At 49.8% G+C, this 19951-nt stretch overlaps 2 protein-coding genes and 1 long non-coding RNA gene across 8 annotated transcripts; 1 reads left to right on the top strand and 2 right to left on the bottom strand.

The window, feature by feature from the left end:
- Positions 1-1920: 1920 nt before the first annotated feature.
- On the bottom strand, positions 1921-9170 carry LOC143171471 (keratin, type II cytoskeletal cochleal-like). Its single transcript, XM_076360476.1, has 9 exons — positions 8475-9170; positions 7651-7865; positions 5849-5909; positions 5257-5352; positions 4794-4958; positions 4132-4257; positions 3428-3648; positions 3010-3044; positions 1921-2883 (listed from the first exon to the last, which is right to left on the bottom strand). The coding sequence occupies exons 1-9, from the start codon at positions 9057-9059 to the stop codon at positions 2603-2605; spliced, it is 1785 nt and encodes a 594-aa protein (XP_076216591.1). The 5' UTR covers positions 9060-9170; the 3' UTR covers positions 1921-2602.
- Positions 5330-14221, top strand: LOC143171493 (uncharacterized). Its single transcript, XR_012997198.1, has 3 exons — positions 5330-5439; positions 7370-7496; positions 14148-14221. It is a non-coding gene; the product is annotated as an uncharacterized LOC143171493 (long non-coding RNA).
- On the bottom strand, positions 14140-19330 carry LOC143171469 (keratin, type II cytoskeletal cochleal-like). Of its 6 annotated transcripts, none has more exons than XM_076360472.1 (12): positions 18991-19330; positions 18584-18894; positions 17539-17759; positions 16889-16949; positions 16272-16367; positions 15984-16148; positions 15728-15853; positions 15178-15398; positions 15027-15061; positions 14720-14785; positions 14471-14647; positions 14140-14419 (listed from the first exon to the last, which is right to left on the bottom strand). In XM_076360472.1, the coding sequence occupies exons 1-12, from the start codon at positions 19253-19255 to the stop codon at positions 14337-14339; spliced, it is 1827 nt and encodes a 608-aa protein (XP_076216587.1). In that variant the 5' UTR covers positions 19256-19330; the 3' UTR covers positions 14140-14336. The 6 variants fall into 6 exon arrangements, with proteins under 6 accessions (XP_076216587.1, XP_076216586.1, XP_076216588.1 ...); XM_076360471.1 differs by having other exon boundaries at positions 14693-14785; XM_076360473.1 differs by having other exon boundaries at positions 14633-14785; positions 18584-18834; positions 19033-19330.
- Positions 19331-19951: the final 621 nt, after the last annotated feature.

Below are 19951 nucleotides of genomic sequence, written 5' to 3' on the forward strand. Positions count from 1 at the left end.
CAGCAGCCTGTGGCACCAGACTGACGGAGGCTGCAGAGATGCCCAGGTATTGCGGGGATAGGTAAGGGCTTGGCAGCGCGGCTCACAAACAAGTTTCATGGAGGGTTCAGTGTCGGTGGTGGCCCACGTGTTGATGCGGCTGATGGCACAGCAGCGTGTTGTGCACACTTCTGTTAAAAAAGCAAAACAAACTTACATTTGACATTTTCAATAATTAAAAAAAAAAAACCCACAACAAAATATAGTTTAGCAACAATAGCCCAGTTGGGATGCCCTGCCTGTTATAAACGCCTCTGCTTTGTAAGCTTCACTCTTTTTCCTTAAAACAGTCTAAGAAACATGGTCAGGTGCTGGAAAACTGATGCAAACAGTTAAATGAATGAAGCCCAACCCATTCACCCTTCACAAAACCTCCTCTGGTGCAAACGGGCTGCCCCGACTTTCCAAACCCATCATTTCCTTGCCCTTTCCCATGCGCTGGAGGGGAGACTCGTGGGTGTGAGCCCCACCCCAGCCCCACCGTAGGACCATCAGGGCTTCGAGCCCTTGCAGGGCGGCACCATGCCTTTCTCTTGCTCTGGGCCCCCACCTGCTGGAGACACCATGCTGGGTTGTCCGGTGCTTGCACACCTCTGCGCAGCATGATGGGTGTGCAGGGTCCCGTTGACTCAGGAGCTCAGAGGTGTTTCCCCATGGTGAGCGCTCTGGCATGTCGTGTATGAGGTGCTTTTGCCTTGCAGACATGGCTGATGCCCCCCTCTCCTCTCACTCCCTGGGGTCCTGCCTGGGTGCATCCCCAGTTGGAGTTTGCAGGGAGTGATGGGTGGGTTGGTGGACACCAACCAGTCTCCTTTTGGGACCGGCATCCCCAATGGGCTGTGGGTCCTTCCTCATCTGCTCCCCTCCTGCCTTGGCCCCTTTCCTCACCCTTGGTTCATGCTCCAGCTCCTGCCTTTGGGGCTGGGTTCCCACCTTGCACCGTGCTTCCCGATCGCTGCTGCCAGGATTCACACCTGGCCCTACAGCCTCGCAGGGAGCAAGAGCCAGGGGATGCCTGTGGAGCCACAGGAGGGAGCCCGGGAACAGCGCAGGAGCCTGGCTGAAACCCTCCGTCCAGGCAGGTCTTTGAAACCTCCCCGGGGAGGCTGGATGGGAATTGGGAGGCCAGGTGCTACAGGCACCTTGGAAGACCTCAGGTTCATTCAAATGAAGCTGAGGCCCTGAAACAGCCCTTCCAGAGGAGCAGCCAGGATATTTAGTGAGATATTTGCGTGTGCTAGGGAAACCTCGATGTGCAAACACTGCACGTGCAGATATTGGGCGCTTCACCCTGTGTCCACCCCTCTTTGCTCCTGCTGCCCTCCCTCCAATTGCTCTTTCTGGTTAGGGCGATGTTTGGCTGCTCGATTCCCCTCCCTGTTTGATGCCGTTCTCGCTGCATCCTCGCTGTGGTGCTGATGCCAGAGCTGGGCTCCTCAGCCATACGATTTCCTCCTGTTTGCATTGTTAACTAATGGCTGGGCTGAGCCATGCCCGAATGTGCTAACTCATTAATCCCAGCTAAACCTTTGGGAATCACCTTCCTTTTCCCGCTCCCCTGCCCTTTCTTGCTGCTGCAGTGACGGGCAGAAAGGGCAGCTTTGCAGTTCACCACCACTGTGGGATTCATCCAGCTTTTGGCTCAACCCTGAGGCAGCTTTTCCTCCCCGTGCCTCAGTTCTTCGTCCATCCCACCCTTCTTTCCACGCTCCCCAGCCTGTCCCGGAGCCACGCCAGAGCCTGAGTCCTAAAACTGAGGGTTTTTTCCTCAAGGCAATGGTCCTTTCTCATGAACTGCCTACAGAGAGTCCCCACTGCAGCTGGGGCACAGCACGCATCCATACCCAGATCAGCAGAGAAGAAAAGCCAAAAAGCTGCCAATTTTAAAAATGACAAATGCTCTTTATTGGACCATACAGTATGGTAGGCTTGGAAGTTAAGAGGCTGTAGCCATGAGGACAAAGAGTTAGAAATCAGTGTGGCAATTCATATGCACAGAAAGCAATAACCTTTCCCACAGGTGCTTGAGAAGACAGAAGGGGATGGAAAAATCTTTACTTGCAGACAACACATCTGGAGGTTTTAACAGGTGTTGCGGGCAGAGGCTTTTAGAGCGTCTTGGAGCTATTTTCATTGCTGAGGACCCGGTGGTTTCACAAGGCTGTCACCCTCATTTTAGGACGAATGAAACGAATGTGCGTGGCCAAGTGCGGCTGTCCCTGTTCAGCAAAGTGCTTCCACTTCACTTTAAATGCATGACTCCAGGGAGAGAACAAAGGAAGAGCAAGGACTGTGCTGAAAGAGGGCCACCACCGGGGTCCACGACGGCTCTACAAAGCCCTGCCAGTGACCTGTTACAACCTATGCTTTAGCCAAAGGTGCTCCAGATTCTCGCGGTGGGGTCCTGGTCTCCCCCCGCTGCCCCAAAGGTGGAGGGTGAAGGACGGAGGAAGGAGAGGGTCTAGCGCAGCTATTTACACCATTGATTTCGTAGGGCAGCACTTGCTTTCAGAAGGCAGGAAACACGTTGTCGTCCGTGCGGGGGGCCCCGTGCTCGCCATCCTTATCTGATGGTCTTTTTGCTAGTGGTGGTCTTGGAAACGATCCTCACGCTGCCTCCCGTGCTGGAGCTGATGCCTCGGCTGCTCCCGGAGCTGAAGGTGCTGCCTCCTCCGTAGCCGAGCCCCCCGCCGAACCCTCCGCTCCCACCTCCGAAGCCGCCGCCACTGCTGCTCATGCTGTAGCTGCCGCCGCCGCCACCGCCGCCTCCCATGCCGAGACCTCCGCCCATGCCCAGGCAGCTGCCACCGCCATAGCCCATCCCGCTTGAGCTGCTGACCACGGCTGCAGGGAGACACAGTGCACACCCACTTTAGGTTCCTGTCGGCTACCCAAGGTGGGAGGACCTTGCACCATTGCCCCTGCGGTGGTGGGTGAGCGAGCAGGGGTGGAAGTGGGGGAGATACTTACAGACGCTCACGGCTCCGACTCCTTCTCCGGCAAGCCTGTTGGGAAAACAGGAAAGTAAGCAGTAATGCAAAAGCACAGACAAGATATAATATTAGCCACTGGGACCATCTAATTAGACTTTCGTGGCCTTCAGTAGGTACTATACTCTGGTGGGGTATGTCTGCATCACATGTGAAAGGTGATAGTGCTCATTTTCCTTAGTGCATCAGGTTGCAAGAGCTGGAGAAACCCATCTTTTCCTAGAAAGCTCACAATTTAAAGTATCCCTCTCTCCCCCCTTGTTTTACATCTTGGTGCTCTTTTACATCTTCACCAACTTGGTGCTGCAGCCCGTTGGGGTGAGCTGTCTCTTTGAGCCCAAGGAGATGCACCCTGCTCTGAAGAGCAGCACACAACCGGTCCATGTGCTTGTCCTCACCTGCTCTCCTCTCCCTCCAGCAGCTTCCTGTAGGTCGCGATCTCGATGTCCAGGGCCAGCTTGACGTTCATGAGCTCCTGGTACTCACGGAGCTGCCGGGCCAGGTCGGCCTTAGCCTTCTGCAGAGCATCCTCCAGCTCGGACAGTTTGGCCTTGGCATCCTTGAGGGCCAGCTCCCCGCGCTCCTCCGCCTCGGCGATGGCTGCTTGCAGGTTGGCACACTAAAAGCAAGGGAAACAGATAGTTGTTTAACTTGGGCTACCCTAAACTGCTCTCCTGAGTATTGCTAGGGTATTGTAGATACTGGCTCCCAGGGTGGCACTAAGAGCTCCTGATGGGCCATTGGGAAGGCACCACAGGGTGGGTAACTGGGGAGCTGCAGCCATAATCCTGTCCCCCAAGAAAAGGAGAGACATCTACATCTCTCTGCTTTGCTACATACCTTTGCTGGGGTGGCTTAGTAGCTCACAACTTGCTTCCCCAGCAAGAAAGCGGCTGTCACAGCACAGCACTTGCACTGAGGGACCTTCTCTGGTGGGCAGAGACAGAGGTGGCCATGCCCTCTTTAATGCAGGGGAGGAAGCCTGGCCTTCCAGCCCTGCTCCAGTGCCAGGAGCTGGCTCTTTCCACCGTGCCTGGCCACCATCACCTCCTACCTGCCCTCCACCATGCAGCAGCTACTCTGCAGGAGCATCCCCTCCTACCTGTTTCTTCACGCTCTCGATCTCATTCCGCAGCCTCTGGACCATCCGGTTGATCTCTGAAATTTCTATCTTGGTGTTACGCAGGTCGTCACCGTGCCGCCCAGCGGAGACCTGGAGTTCCTCGTACTGGTATGCAGAAAGAAGGAGAGCGCTGGTTAGGCACCACGGGGCTCAAGGAAGGGTGAGGGGACTTCAGGGCACAAAGTGCAAGTCTGGATGCAGGTTAAGGGAAAACATTCCTCTGAGCAACCTGCCCATGGAATAACAGCATTTGCCCTTAGTTATCAATAGATGCTAAGGCAGCAGCTATCACAATGCATAGAGCACCTATGGGTTGTCACCTACTGTTAAGAACCTGGAAGGGAAAGAGGAGTGCTCTGTGTCTAAGGCCAGATCTACCAGTGACTCCTTGTGAGGCCAGGGTCAAGGCATTTAAGCATCTTGTCCCTTGGTTTTACCGCAAGGAATATAAGGCTGGTCAAGAGTAGCAGTCCACAAGCAAACACTGGCGATCTGTACGCAAGAGCCTATTGCAACATGCATAGAAAATAAATTAATCTTTGGTGTAATGCTGTGATCCTTCCTCCGTTAGTCCTGCCTCCCATCAGCTAGTGTGATGCCATGTGAATCACAGAAATCAGTCTGTCATTCTGGTTACCCACCTTGTTTTGGTACCAAGCCTCAGCCTCAGCACGGCTCCGGTTGGCAATGTCCTCGTACTGTGCTTTGACCTCTGCAATGATGCTGTTGAGGTCCAAGTTACGGTTGTTGTCCATGGACAGGACCACGGAGGTGTCGGATACTTGCTGCTGCATTTGGGACAATTCCTGCAGAAGATGCAAAAAATTAAGTTAATGGTCTGGTATCTGGGGTGGAAACCCTACAGACAAGAGGTGGCTTGGGAGCCCTCTCCAACGAGCCATTTTCTTGCATTTCCCCCTGCTCTGTCTCTAACAATCTACCCTGTTCTATCTTATGCCTGCATTATAATTTCAAAAAGGCAGCGACCACCTTCTCTTTTACTGCTGTACAGCACTGAGTGTGGTGGCTGGAGCTCCAGGGCATGGAGAGCTGTATGGCAGGGAGCTGTGGAGGATGCTATCGTGGGGAGAGCTGACTGCTTACCGCTTCGTAGAGAGCTCTCAGGAAGTTAATTTCATCTGCCAGCGCATCTGCTTTGGCCTGCAGCTCGACCTTGTTCATATAAGCACCATCCACATCCTAAAGAAAAGAAAACCAAAGACTTCTGATGAAACCACAAGCCAAAGGGTCTTCAGGACATCAGTGGGACCATCTCTCTGCTTCCAGGTCTGTTATTCTTTAGGCTTGTTTTTATATTGCTATGATCAAGGTATTCTTTTTTTTAATGTAATGTTGGACATTTACTGTGAGCCAGAACCAGGTTCTTGGGCAGAAGGCAAAGCTCTGACTCATGGGGATGTGACCCAAGACAAAGTTGAACTGAGCCACAAGAGGCCAGATAGTTTGCAACTGGAGGAGCTATCTTCAGAAAACAGGGCAGCTCCATCGGCATGGAGAAGGTTATGCCCATTCGTGGCCTCAAGAGGACCCAGCCCATACTTACTCCTAGACGTGCCAACATCATAGCCTGACCCAACCATGAGGTTGGAGGACCTCAGCTCCCATCAGCTTTGCTTGAAATCTATGCATGCTGATTTAATTTCAATGTCTGTCCCATAATTCCCAGTTCACTCACCTTCTTGAGGACCACGAACTCGTTCTCTGCACCAGTGCGCCGGTTGATCTCATCTTCATATCTGTTAGGATAAAAGAGTGAGAGGGTTTTGGTGGAAATGAAGAGCGAAGCCAGCATGGGAAGCAGAGATGGGACCACTCTGGTCCCAAATCTTTAGTTGTGGCTCACAGATATATTCCTTACTTCCACCTGTTTACAGTCCAGAGCAGATGCAGAGCAAGTGATTACTGACTCTGAGCCTGCAAGACTCCATGGTGTGAGTAGTCCCAGCTAAAATTAATAGATTTTAATCACTGCCCTTAAAGTCAAGCTCATACGTAAATGTGTGCAGGATCAGAGCCTGTTTTGGTAGGAAGCAGGAGCAGGTATTCTTGGTGACCTTTGCCCAAAGCAAAGTTATGCAAAAGGCTTTTAACGAAGCTGCATTGCAATGCCTACAAATCTATAATAATGTAACAATTTGATATTTGATATTATAATAATGCTAATGGCTCTGAATAACCTGCTGTAGCATTTAATTAAAAAAAAAGTCTGTGATTCTTTAGCCGTCGTTGTGCAAGAGCAGATCATTATGCCTCAGACTATGTTTCTGTGGAATTTTTTATGGCTCTGAGCAACATCCTCTCATCAGATAATCAGGGCAGGGCTTAGCTAGAAAGTAGGCAAAACATGTAGGCTGTTGAGGCAAAGACCTGGATTTTAAAGGCAGGTTTGTGCCAGTCCTCTCACTAATATTGGCAGAGATATCCCTGCAGATGGATCTCCAAGCGGACATGGGAAGAAGTGGAAATTAGCCAGTGGACTGGGAACGGACTCTAGACTTGAAATAAAATACGTTCTCTTTCCCAGAGAGTAGCTCCAAAATCTAGACAATATCATTTGTCATTTTTGGCCTGATCAGTATTTCTAAAAGCCTATCATACATATCGAGACCTTAAAGGCACCCAAGTACAGCATACCAGAAGCTATCTTAGTCCATCCTGTCAGCTCTAAGTGCCATCTCCCCGTTCCCCCCAAAAAAATCTGTTTCTTCACATGCTTAACTATCTAATACAAACATATTTCAGGCCTCCAGGGTGTTTTTCTCAAATTTGCACTTGGCCAGATCTGGTTGAATAAGGGAGAGATTGTTCTCGCCAGACTACAGCCAACTAAAAATGAACGGCCTCGCGTAAAAAAACCACCTAAATGTCCCTTATAGTCAGCAGACACCAACTGGCATGTCCTTAAAATGATTCATCCCACCTCCGCTGGACACCTTATCTCAGGATGGGATTAATTGCCTCCCCAGGGAAATCATTTTCTTTGACAACAGTCAGAGAAAATAGCTGAGCATCCTTCATGTGATCAGAGCTGAGCAAGGCCGAGCGCATGCAGGTCGCCTGGGGCCCTCTGGAGACGCTGGGATTTCCTTTGCAAAAAGAGAAATGGGCGCTTTTGGAGCTGGCAGTTTATGGCTATGTTTCATTCCCTTTTTGCATGTCCATTATACTCATGAGTTGCGCATTTTTCTGTCTCCAGGTGTATTATTTTGGGAGACTCAAGGGATCAGACCGTGACCTCCGTTACACCGGAGCAGCTTCCCACGGGTGCATGAATTCTGCGCGTAATGCTGATCCTGCGCGTAAGAAATCTGACATAACTAGAGGTAATTCTGAGATCAAGTTTTGCTTTTATATGTTCATTTTGCAAACTGGAAGAGGAATCCAGTGCAAACACACGGTGCGCACCAGCGAGCATGAACCGCCTGCCCTGATTTTCCCATCTGTTAATCATCTATGCTACAGAGCATGATTTCTTACTTGTTCTTAAAGTCTTCCACCATGTCCTGCATGTTCCTCAGTTCAGAGTCCAACCTTCCCCTCTCTCCCATAAGACTGTCTAGCTGCCGTCTGAGGTTGTTGATGTAGGCTTCAAAAAGGGGCTCAAGGGACTTCCTGGTGACTGTGTGACCCTGCTCTTGGAGGAGGCTCCACTTGGTCTCCAGCACTTTGTTCTGCTGCTCCAAAAAGCGCACCTGGGAAGAAACAAAAACAGGCACATGCTGAAGCCCATGTGAACAATGCACAAAAACCCCCACTGCCAGGAAAAGGAGGGATCATTCAACACGGAAGGAAAAGGTCAAGAGACACTGGGACAGTCGGGGGGAAATTATTAGGATCTTCCTAGTTTAGCGCACCGGATTCTCGAAAGTATCAAAAGCGGCTAAGATGTTTAGCGAGATTTTTCAAGAGCTATTAAGCAGGCCAAACACATGTATTTGCAACTTTAGGTGTTTCTCCCCCCACTAGATGCTCAGCCCACCTTACTGGTTTAAGTTGGTGTTATCCCATTGAGCAGTGTAGAGCTTTGCCATTTTACAACCAGTACAAGATCCATCCAGCCCCCGGGATGTTTTTTACAGGGAGGAGGGGGATTTACTTTTTCAATAAAATAAGGCGCTGAAAAACTCATCCTTGCAGAGAGGAAACATAAGACAGTTCTTAGTTTTCAGCCAAACCCACGCTGTTTGTCGGCTGGGATTAGTTCAGGCAAGCCCCTAAATCCAAAGGAAGTTTCTTCCTGTTGTTCTTTCCCGAGGCAACTGATACTATGCATGGGTTGATGTTTAAGACCAAACTCTCACCTTGTCGATGAAGGAGGCAAATTTGTTGTTGAGGGTCTTGATCTGCTCCCGCTCCTGTGTTCGCACCTTCTGGATTTCCGGGTCAATATCCAGCTTGAGGGGTGCCAGGAGACTCTGGTTGACGGTCACTTCGTGGATGCCACCAGGTGGGCAAACAGGGAACCCGGGGCCACCTCGGCCACCAAATCCAGGACCTCCCAGCCCAAATCCACTGCCCAGCCCATAGCCGCCACCACCACCGGCTCCTCCTAAGCCAAAACCAGCGCCTGCTCCACCACCATAGCCAAGACCAAAGCCAGCTCCTCCACCAAAGCCGTATCCACCACCGGCTCCACTCCGTAGACCTCCACCGACTGAGCTGTAGGAAATTCTTTTGTTTCCACCTAGGTTATAGAGACTTCTGCTGCCAAAGCCACCACCAGCTCCGAAGCCTCCTCCACCTCCGGCTCTTCCTCCTCCAACTCTGGAGACAGAGACAGAGCTAAAACTGCTTCTGGTACCACTGCCACCTCCTACGATAGCAGAGCCTGAGCTAAAGCCCCTCATGCCCCCTCCAGTAGATGATCTGAAAGAGATCCGACTCATGGTGGCTTGTTCAATTGGAAATGCAAAGAGCAGGAGAGGGGAAAAAAAAAGGCTGGTGAATAAAAGCTGCGCGTCAGGAAAAGAGCAGAGGGCAACGGAGACAGAAACCCCTGTGATGGGAGAGCTTGGGAGCCTCCTCTTTTATCTGCTTGGAAAACTTGGCACGGGAATTCAGAACTTGACGTGCCTTGCAGCAACTTGCCTTGTCAAACACACCTAGGCTACAGCGAGGCGCTGAAAAATGCATTGTTTGCAGGCAAGAAAGTAACGGAGTGAGGGAGCTCCCCCCTCTACCAAAGCCTGCCGCTCTGAGTCATGAAATTAGAATTGAATGGGACAACTCGCTGAGGTCTGCACTCAGGAGCAGGATGCAACACGATTCTCCCGAGACCCTGGGAGCCGGTTTTCCTTAGGTGAGCCAAGGGCTCACTCGCTTGAGTAAGGTTCCTTGCGCTGAAGCTTTTGCGAGGTGAAGTTTAGGGTTTAACACGTTGCACAGCAAACAGGGCAGCATAAATAGGGGCTTTTCTGAGGCTGCCAGCTCTGGGTCTGGACGTGCATGTCCTGTTATAGGCTTGGGAAAGCCGGGGCTGAAGGTGGTTTTACTTATCAGTGCTGCTCTTTTGATTTCTTTCAGAAATGGATCTAAATGATCATGGGCTTGCAGAGAATAGCTGACTGGAAGTTGTCTCGTGATAGTATTTTCTGGGATCTTACAAAAAAAATTGTCTCCCCTCACTGCAGGGGAAACTGAGAAATTAGGTAGCATGGCTTTCAAAGGCAGCAAGTAAATCCCTTTTCCAAAATAACTTCAAATTACATTAAATAGTACTACGAGACTTATAAAATAGTTATTAAAATGATGCTTGAAATGATTGCTCTTCTTTTGAATCTCCTTGTCAGGCTCAGAGTTCAAAAGCTCCCTGTGAAGTGGTATTTTTATCACTTTTTTCCGCCCCCCGTATTTAACCAGCAGTTTCCACGTCATTGCTGGCTCCCCTTCGTATTCTGTGAAGGGGAATTCACCCGCTTTTCTTCCAGCTCTCTCTCACCCCCTCCCTCACTCTGCTGAGATCATTCAGCCCCTGAGGAAGATTTTTGTAAAATAGCCTTTGCCCCTTGACCTTGGGTTCTCGAGTGAACCCTCGCCCAGGAGCTTCAGTTCCCCCGGTGAGGCTGGGTTGTGCTTTAGGACGGTGTAAAGGCAGGAGAGCCAGGGACCTCTTCTCTTGTGTCCGTGAAGAGCTGGACACAGGTTACAAGAGATCTCCCTTCCCTCCCACCCAAAATACTTCTGCAAACCGGAATCTGCCCAGCCGCATCCTTGTGCCGCGAGGGCTGCCCACCTCGGTCATGTTGTATGTCAGATAAAATAATAGTGCAAGGCAGAGAGATGAAACCCCCAGTAGCTAAATCACAAAGATTCTCAAAATTGGCTACGTGAGCAGTAAGTACAGGAGCTTAATCCAAAGTGAGCGGCTTAAGGGTATCTGCTGCATCTCATAGCTTGTTTCTGTTGATGTGTTTCCAACCGCCGTTTTCTCTGTCTGGGAACTTGAAAGAACCTGAGCAGAAGGGGTTTGGGGGGGGGGGGGGTTATTTTTTTTTTTCTCATTGCAATCAGAAAAAGCCAGCGCTCACAACTATCATCTCCTGCAAGCGCTCCTGTGGCTGCTTATTGCCAGTAGCATGAGTCACCGGCACCCGCAGCGCATTTGGGCAAGCTATCGGGAAGCTGATCGTTGGACGGGCTGTTGCAAGGCACCCTCCTGCTGAAAGGGAGACGGCTGGGCGGTAGCAAGGGGGTGCTCTCGCCTCGGGAGTGGAGATGTAGGAACCTCCTGGGTGCTGGAAACGCAGAGTTTCACAGGGAAAACTGCACCCGTGCTCCAGAAGCAACAAACCCCCATTTCACAGGTGATGCACAGCGGCAGGTAACCTCCGTAATAACACCACTGGGGTTATGCTGATATTGAAAATAAATAAATTCTGTTACAAGCGTGCCAGATGTATGGAGATTTGCTTTCCTAAGCCTGCAGATGTGAATTGGCGCATGTGTGCCGGATCCTGTGGACGGGGGCCAGGCAGGGAGCCTGCCTTTGACTTCCAAAGAGCTATGCAAAGTCACACCTGGGAACCAGAGCACAGGCTGCAAATGTTTTAATTAAAGCAAAGAAAAAGGATTCATGTTGAAGGCAGTCATTACCTCCCCAGCTCTTCTAGGAAAGCCTGTTGCTGCAGACGACGGTAATTAAGTGGAATATTACAAAGGATCTGGAAGAGTAAATCAAATGATTGTTTAGGCACCAAAACAAGGAAAATTCTTGCAGTATCTCTCAGTCCCACACAGTTTCCTTGCTTGGCTTCTGTCGCTCATGTGCCCTGGCCTCCTGAAGCTGCTCTGGGTCGCAGGTGGGCTGTGTTTGCCCCCTCAGATGGGAAGGTTGCTTGCAGGGAGGATGTCAATTTGGGAGGCAGGGTTTGCTGCAGAGGGGTTGCCTGGAGGGGGAGGACACTGCTGGGGGTGGTGGGTGGGCTGGGGATACAGAGCAAAGGGAGGAGGAACGGGGCCAGCTGAGATGTTTGCAGGAGCTCAGCTGCCCGTGAGCACTGCTTTTGGACTCTGTTATCTGCTTTTTTCTCAGCACAGGCTGGAAGAAAGACATTCAAAACTTTTAAGGTTAGTTAAGGTTAGGTTGTCATTAGCTGTATTAATTCCTCACACCCGTGCTGTGTAATTCAGTGTTCGCACAGGCAAGTACAGAAATCGAGGTGACTCAAGAGTTTATTTTTAACCTTCACTAATTTTTGGCCGGCCTCTCTGCAACATCCTCTGCGACAGCAGGGATCGAGGAGTTGGGTTTTGTCCCCGGACTTTGGTCTTTCTTACTGTGGCTCCTTTGATTTTCTGGGTGAAGGGAGATTTGATGCTCCCGTGTTTCGGTGCATCTGGGTTTCAGTGCGGTTTTGCTGAAGCGGTTGTGCGTGTCTGCTGTAAACTTTCCGGGCTGGCGTGTACTCGCTTGCTCTTTCCCGTTTGCTGTACTGAGTTATGTAAAGCCGGGATGTTGAGTGGTCAGGGAAGAGCAAAGCGTCTGAGTCTTTGAAATGTAACAAGGTGTGAGTGTTTGTCCGAGGTGGGTTTTTTCCCCCTTTTTTCTTTTTTATTCTCCTTTTGCAATGACGGCTGACCAAAATACCTGCATCAGTTGGTGAGTTGCTCTGCTCCAGCTCACTGAAACCCATCCTCAATCTAGATCGTCCTGATAAAATCCTCCCCCAGAGCCCTGTATATGCTTGGGTTTGCTATGTCTTTTTAAGAAAGCAAAAATTAAATACTGGTTTGGGGTTTTTCCCCAAGCTAGCAGAGCTGTGCGATACCCTCCCTTCCATGGAAGAAAGGCTTTTGGATTAACCCCAATCATATGTTAAGAAACGAACGGTGATTAATTTTTTTGTCACTTAATGGATAAATCACCACCCTCCTCCTCCTCCTCTTTTCTCCAATTCTTCAATTTGCTGTGGGACAACTGACTTCAAGCTTTTCATTGCAATTTTATCAGAATTTTGAAACTTTTCCCCCAAAGCAAAAGCCTCCTCCAGCTCACTCTGCTGAAGGTTGGCAGTATTTCCTGCTACTGAGTCTGCTTTAGAGTAAAAAGATGTAGGAACAAATAAATTACAATCCAGTTTTATTGGACACATTCCAAAAGGAGAGAGGAAGGAAAACACAGCGTCATATCACTATCATCGAAGTGTAAAAAGCTGCAATTTTCTTTTTTAATAGTTTGTTCACAAAAATAAAAAGACATGGTGGAAGGCTAAAGGGGTAAATTCCATCAGAAAGGGGAAAGTAGATTTTGGGCACTGGCGTGCCTTTGGGCTCTCGCTCCCGATTACCTCATTTCCCATGTGCTGGGCTGAAGCCTGACTGCACTTTTCAGTTTACCAAATGTCTTTCTTTTGGCAGAGAAACCCACACATAGTGGAGATGCTGAAATACCCCCAGGAGCAGCGTGGACGTGGCCCTTCAGGCAGTTTTTTTCAGTGTATTTTTCACTGTCTCAGACTTTCACCTCGACTGCTGCTACCAAGACAGTGGGGAAAGTCAGTGAGACTTGGACTGTTGGATGTTTTTGGCATTTTTTAAGCCATTCCCACAAAACCCAGCATGAGACAGGACAGCAACCCAATTTAACTGCAAACACTGAACTTGCTTTTGAAGAACTCTCTGCCTCAGTTATTATTTAGAATTAAAAAATGCTGTAATTTAGAGAACAAGCCCTTTTCCACATGCTTTGGATCAGTCACTGGTGGCTCCTCTGACAAAATACACCCACGAGATTACATGTAAGGTGCCGCTATGGGCGAATTTTCATTTAGGAAGAGAAAGGACAGGAATGTGAGAGTAGTTGGGCTTCCTTTTAGATAAGCTTGTTGCAAGTCGAATCCGCATCCCTGTGGGTGGTAATTTCCAGATGGAGGTATCTCAGATTGCTTTCCTAATATTACGCTCCGAACCACTGGCCGGGCTCATGTGCCTGACTTCACACAGCTGCAATGCTCAGCACATCTGGAAGAAACATGTTTTTCGAAGCTCGGCTGTGAATGGGGAAAAAGGGATTTTCCGTCACACTCGGGTGACTCAGAAGTGACTCCTAATGGGCTCTGTGCTCCCATAATAAGGGATATTTTAGGAGGGGCCCCGCACTTGCCAACCACTGCCTGGGATCTTTCAGCAGCCTCCTGGGGTAATTCTACATAGCAGAAAAATAACCCGCATCTCTGATAAAGATGAGTTGCTTAACTTGAAGGAGCAAGTTTTGTTCATCCCAGCAGTGAAGACAAAGCAGGCTGAACTGAAGCCAGGTTCCCAGCCCATCCCTGGCCTTCTGTGGGCCAGAACTGAGCTAAAACCCCAAGTTATCGCATCTTCACTGCTATTTGATCTGTCTTAGCTGATAGCTGTCAGCTAGCCACAATTACAAACAAGCTGCTCAGCCTCATTAAAAGCAAACAAACAAAAAACCCCAATTCCCCATTCAGAAAATCACTTAGGCCTGTGTTTTCCTTTTAATCCCATTTCAGGTACTTTGAGAGATCTGGTCAACACGTGCTCCGCTGCTTTTCATGAACTGTGATCCAAATGCTTAAGAACTACAGTGCGAGGAGCCGGGACAGAGGTAGGTGGAGGGGATGGTGGTGTGCAGGAGCGATACAGGAGTAATGCAGGAGCAATGTGGGAGCAATGGTTTTGGGGAGGGTCTGATGTTGGTTTTACTCAGGCTGTGTAGCATTCTTCAGGCTTTGGCTTTTTATGCTCTTTTTGCTGGAGGAGGTTTTGGAGAAGATTTTGACACCTGGGTTCGTGCCTTTTGCACTTCCAGAGCTGAAATTCCCTCCGCTGGTACTCAGACCACTGCCGCCACCTCCTCCATAGCCAAGACCGCTCGCAATGCCGAGACCACTGCATCCTCCAAATTCACCTCCGAGACCACCACCACCCCCGAGTCCAAGTCCTCCTCCGCTTCCAAAGCTGTAGCCTCCACCACCGCCACCTCCAAGACCAAAACCACTTCCGCCGCCTCCTCCAAGACTGAAACTGCTTCCGTCGCCTCCTCCAAGACTGAAACTGCTTCCACCGCCTCCTCCGCTTAGGCTCAGTCCACCAGATCCTCCTCCTAACCCAGCTCCACCAGCCATGCCAGAGCTGGTGTGCGTGACAGCTGCAAGAAAAAGCAACCAGAGGGTTGGACATCTGCTTGGCAGTCACCCAGTTCCAGAAAGCACCATCATCAGGACCTTGACCCACAGGACTTGAACCCAACTTCTGGCCCCTGTGCAAGCCGCTAATGCTGGTCGAGGGCTCGGAATGTCTTATATTGAGCAAAACCTCCCTTTTCCCAAGGTTGCTCACGGCCTCTGCTCCCAATGGGCCCAAAGCAAGACAAGCACTGCAATACTTACAGTAGCTGATGGGGTTGAGTCCCTCTCCGCTCAGCCTGTTGGAGGGCAGATGAAGGGGAGGTTAGAGCAAAATGGAGACAGGCAGGGGGAGAAACTGCTGGCAGGGGCAAAGTGATAGTTGCTATTATTCCTGCAGGGATTTTGCTCCCACCTGCTCTCCTCGCCCTCCAGCAGCTTCCTGTAGGTCGCGATCTCGATGTCCAGGGCCAGCTTGACGTTCATGAGCTCCTGGTACTCACGGAGCTGCCGGGCCATGTCAGCTTTGGCTTTCTGCAGGGCATCTTCCAGGTCAATCATCTTTGCCTTGGCATCTTTGAGGGCCAGCTCCCCACGCTCCTCGGAGTCTCCGATGGCCGTCTGCAGGGTGGCACACTGCAAGAGGAGGGATTGGGACTCCTAAATGCTGCTTTTCTTTTTGGGTAAGAGTCACACAAGGAAGAAAACCATTCTGCTTGGGGTGTTAATGAAAAAAGTTATGACTGAGGTCATTCACCCATAGCTAACATTGCTGGAGTTGAAATGCCAGCCTGGCAAGAATGATTTAATACATGTTATAGCGTGGTACCCTTTTCAGGAGGAAATTCACGTTTAGTGAGGTACATCATACTCTGTGGCTGCTAAAGTCCCTGATCAGGAAAGCAGAGCTGCGGTGCTAAGGGACCACAGAACAGGGCTCTGCGGGTTCCTTTTGCCATTCCTACCTGGTTCCTCGTGTTCTCTATCTCTGACCGGATCCTCTGGATCAGCCGGTTGAGCTCAGAGATTTCCCACTTTGTGTTGCGCAGGTCGTCCCCGTGCTTCCCAGCTGTGGCCTGCAGCTCCTCGAACTGAGGTTCAGAAGGAAGAGTAAACCGTCTGAGATGTCCAGGTGGACAAAATGTGGCTCAAACAGCCTCATATGGGGACAGCAGTAATTTTCCCCAGAAATGCATCCATGGCATCTATAGATCTGTTCACCTTGGTTTGGTACCAAGCCTCCGCCTCGGCCCGGCTCCTGTTAGCAATGTCTTCGTACTGAGCTTTGACTTCAGCTATGATGCTGCTGAGGTCCAGGTCCCGGTTGTTGTCCATTGTCAGAATGACGGCGGTGTCGGACACTTGCGCACTGAGCTGAGCCAGCTCCTGCAAGGAAGCACACAGGGTCCCGGGCCAGCTGCACTTACCTTTTCAAATGCCATGAATGATGGCAGTCACTGTCCAGGGGGTGACAACAGAATAGAAATCAGGGGAGGAGGGTGTCTGTACCGCATCGTAGAGGGCTCGGAGGAAACTGAGTTCGTCGGTCAGGGCATCCACCTTGGCCTCCAGCTCCACCTTGTTCATGTAAGCAGCATCCACATCCTGGAAAAGAGCAACCATGGGGACATCTACAGCACCTGGTACCTCTTCTTTAGCTCAGTCAAGAACTGGCCAAGCCTGGAGATGAGGCTGCCCCTTTCACTGCTGCAGCGGTGCTGCCTGACTGGAGAAGCTGTGCTTGGCACATCCACCTGGAAGAGCACCAAGAGGGTATCTCTTGGCCAGAAGAAGTGCTGCGTGTAACTTTGTTAGTGGATAAGGAGGGGGGTGCAGGCCATTTGGCCTTGGTACCTAGGGTTCCCAGCACTGCTGACCATCTTTGATTCTACATGGTCTCTTTTGCCCAGGCAACCATGTGTGTATGTTGTGGGACAGGAGTGGGACAAGAATGCACGTCCATCCTCCGACCCCCTCCATTCCTTTCCCCCAAAACCGCAATCCAAATGACAGCTTTTAAAGGATGAGGATGCAGCTCCATGAGATCACCCATCCTTTAGGACTCTCGCAGCCTGTGCAACGGTTAGGGTTAGCCCAGCATCTGTAACATCTCCTGTCTCACCCACCTTCTTCAGGACCACAAATTCGTTCTCCGCTGCTGTGCGTCGGTTGATTTCCTCTTCATATCTGCAGGGATAAAGGGAAAGACGTGCTGGATCATACCTTGGTAAGCGGAACAGTTGTACGGGTAGGACTGCAAGGTTATCTGGGCTGGGTATGGCATTTCCAAATCAGCCTCCTGGAAACTGCCCAGCTCTGATTTGTGACACACCCATTTCTCAAAAGGTTGAAATGACATTTTGACATAATGCAGATGAAGCAAGGAGGGTAAAGCTTTTTTAGATTATTTTCCTTTGCAAGTGTCATCACAAGTTGTTGTGCTCTGGCTGAACTTGTGTTTTGTGGTTGGAAAAATGTCGATGGACCACCTTTCTGCCGCTGCCGAGGAAGGAAGGGGTTCTGCAGGGAGAGATACCTCACAGAAGTAGTATATTAGAGGGAGATTAGTTAGGTACCATGTTATGGGCTAGAGCACAGACTGGAGATATGTTTTTTCCCTTTCCTGTAGAAAGTTTGATGAATATCTCAGGCTAGATGTCTAACTTTCAGAAAGCTAAATTTAAGTGAGATTAATCCTACTGCCTAATGCTAAGCAGAACCATTTGCATCCCGTTTCACCCCAGGGTGCCTGGATGTGCCGGTAACAGGCACTCACTTGTTCTTGAAATCCTCAACGAGGTCTTGCATGTTCTTCAGCTCCCCGTCCATGCGTCCTCTCTCGTTGAGCAGGTTGGCCAGCTGCCGTTTCAAGTTGTTGATGTAAGCCTCAAAGAGTGGGTCCAGGTTGTTTTTGCCTGAGTTGTTTTTTTGACCCTGGTCCTGCAGGAGGGTCCATTTGGTCTCAAGCACCTTGTTCTGCTGCTCCAGGAAGCGAACCTGAGCATTGGGAAGCAGAAGAGGCTTAGCAGAAGATACCTGTGAGCATGCTGATGGCCAAGAATCAGTAACTGGGACTGATGCATAGCACAAACCAAGGAAATCCCAAACCAAGAGTATTAAGTCCAGCTGTGAATATCCTCCAGATTATCTAGGGTTATGTTAGCCATCCAGTAGCTAAGCAAATCTGCCCTCAGTGGACAGTTCTCTTTAGAGACAATTCAATTTAGCAAGTCAATGAGCAATCATCAGAAAATGTGGGTTCAGCTCTTTCATCATTTGCTTTCTTTAACATCCTTTGTTTTTTCCTTCTTTGTAAGAGATATTTATCTTCCTTCATTAAAGCTAAGGTCTGAGTACTACAGGTTAAAAGACAAGTACTTAATTACCTTTCCTTTTGCTCATATATACTACATATTTACCCAAGTAAAAGCCAAGGAAGGACTTAAGTTGAGTCAATATAAAAAGGACTTTAGCTCGCGGGCAATAAAACAATAAGGAATAACATGTCTGCTGTGATTCCCCAGAGAGAGAGCTGTGTTAAGCAGCTAGGTCTGGACCTGAAACTGGCTTACTCCACTTGAGCTAATGTATCTTCTTGTTCAGGCACAAAACCTGGATCTAATCCTCTTATTACTAGTTACTTATGTCTAGTTTTCTGCCTTGTAACTGTTTAGAAGAATGTTCTTTTTTGATTACTTTAATGAAGACATGCAGATAGGAAATTGCAATAGACTGTAGATCTATGAAGTCATATTTTTGTAGCTACAAGACTGTCTCGCTCCCTCTCTGTCATGATTCCACAGCACTTGATGAAGTCTCACCTTGTCAATGAAAGAAGCGAACTTGTTGTTGAGGGTCTTGATTTGCTCCTTCTCATCTTTTCGCACCTGATGGATGTTTGGATCTATCTCCAGGTTCAGCGGTGCCAGGAGACTCTGGTTGACAGTCACTTCTTGGATTGTACTGCCTCCAGGTGGACCACCACCAAATCCCAATGGGTTCCTGCCACCACCCAGCCCTCCACTGAATCCTCCCAGTCCCCTTGCTCCACCAAAGCCAAACCCTCCACCACCTCCCTGTCCACCACCAAAGCCAAGCCCACCAGCACCTCCACCAAAGCCATATCCACCACCTCCACCACCGAGACCAAGTCCAAGACTACCACCAGCTCTGCCACCACCAAGTCCACCACCACCACTACCGCCACCTCCCAGGCCAGAGCCACCACCAGCTCCACTCCCAAAAGCAGCTCGGAAGCTGCTTCCAACACCGATGGATATCCTCTTGCTACCACCAAGGTTGTAGAGGCTCCTGCTGCCAAAACCGCCGCCACCTCCTCCGATGAGCCTTCCAAAACCACCTCCACCTCCTCCAGATCGTGCCACAGACATCGAACTAAAGCCAGCCCTGTTGCCACTTGGAATAATAGCTGAGGCAGCGCTGTAAGATCTGCCTCCACCTCCAGCTCTCATGCTGTAAGTTTGCCGGTTCATTGCAGCAGGAGATAACAGCCCGGCACTGGCAAGAAGCAGCAAACTGAGGGAGTGCAGCGCTCTGATGGAAGGGAGTGCAGGATGCCCTTTTTATCCCTCTGGGGATCTGGGCTTGGTTGCATGGAAGTCCAGTGATCAATTTAGTGCCTTCATGGTTTTGACGTGCCAGGCAGCCAACTGTCTTATTGAAACTTGTTAAAGACTGATTGCACTCAAACACACCTATTGGAGCCGGTGTGAATCTGCTCAGCTAAAAGAGTTACCTAACGCCCTGATTTTTGGCAGGGAGAGCTCTTAGTGCAAAGCCTCTGCATGCTTGCAAAGATGTATTATTTTATTTCTTTGCTGCGAAGCAAAAGAAAAGAAACAAAAAGGAGTGAAAAAGGGAAATAGCTACCCGGGTACGCCTATGCTACTTATAAGATGCAGTAGATCAGTATAGAGCTTAGTGGACAGTCCTCTGAATTAACTTGAGTGAAAGGCAGTGAGACTAAAATGGCTAAATCTGAACATAAAATTTTCACGAGGCTTCTTCGCCTGAAGGCAAAGTGCGAGTGTGATGTTCATGAAGCCTGACGTCTCTTTCAGGGCTCTAATTTATCCAGTCTGCCTGTTCACACTAGTTAGGCAGAGACTGTCTTTTTGAGCTGACTGGCGCAAAGAGGTCCTGATCCATGATTTTCCTCTGAGACACTG

Source organism: Aptenodytes patagonicus, chromosome 27 (genome assembly GCF_965638725.1).
Source record: "Aptenodytes patagonicus chromosome 27, bAptPat1.pri.cur, whole genome shotgun sequence".
NCBI classification, from domain to species: Eukaryota; Metazoa; Chordata; class Aves; order Sphenisciformes; family Spheniscidae; genus Aptenodytes; species Aptenodytes patagonicus.

Excerpts from the sequence above, each read along its gene's own strand:
- LOC143171469 (XM_076360468.1), bottom strand. The coding sequence starts at position 19,255 with ATGAACCGGCAAACTTACAGCATGAGAGCTGGAGGTGGAGGCAGATCT. Across the intron at positions 15,854-15,983 it reads AGGCTTGGTACCAAACCAAG|TTCGAGGAGCTGCAGGCCAC; the intron begins GTGAACAGATCT and ends TCTGAACCTCAG. Across the intron at positions 14,719-15,177 it reads CTGGAGGGCGAGGAGAGCAG|CCTAAGCGGAGGAGGCGGTG; the intron begins GTGGGAGCAAAA and ends TGGTGGACTGAG.
- LOC143171471 (XM_076360476.1), bottom strand. The coding sequence starts at position 9,059 with ATGAGTCGGATCTCTTTCAGATCATCTACTGGAGGGGGCATGAGGGGC. Across the intron at positions 5,910-7,650 it reads GTGGAAGACTTTAAGAACAA|ATATGAAGATGAGATCAACC; the intron begins GTAAGAAATCAT and ends TTATCCTAACAG. Across the intron at positions 4,258-4,793 it reads AGGCTTGGTACCAAAACAAG|TACGAGGAACTCCAGGTCTC; the intron begins GTGGGTAACCAG and ends TCTGCATACCAG.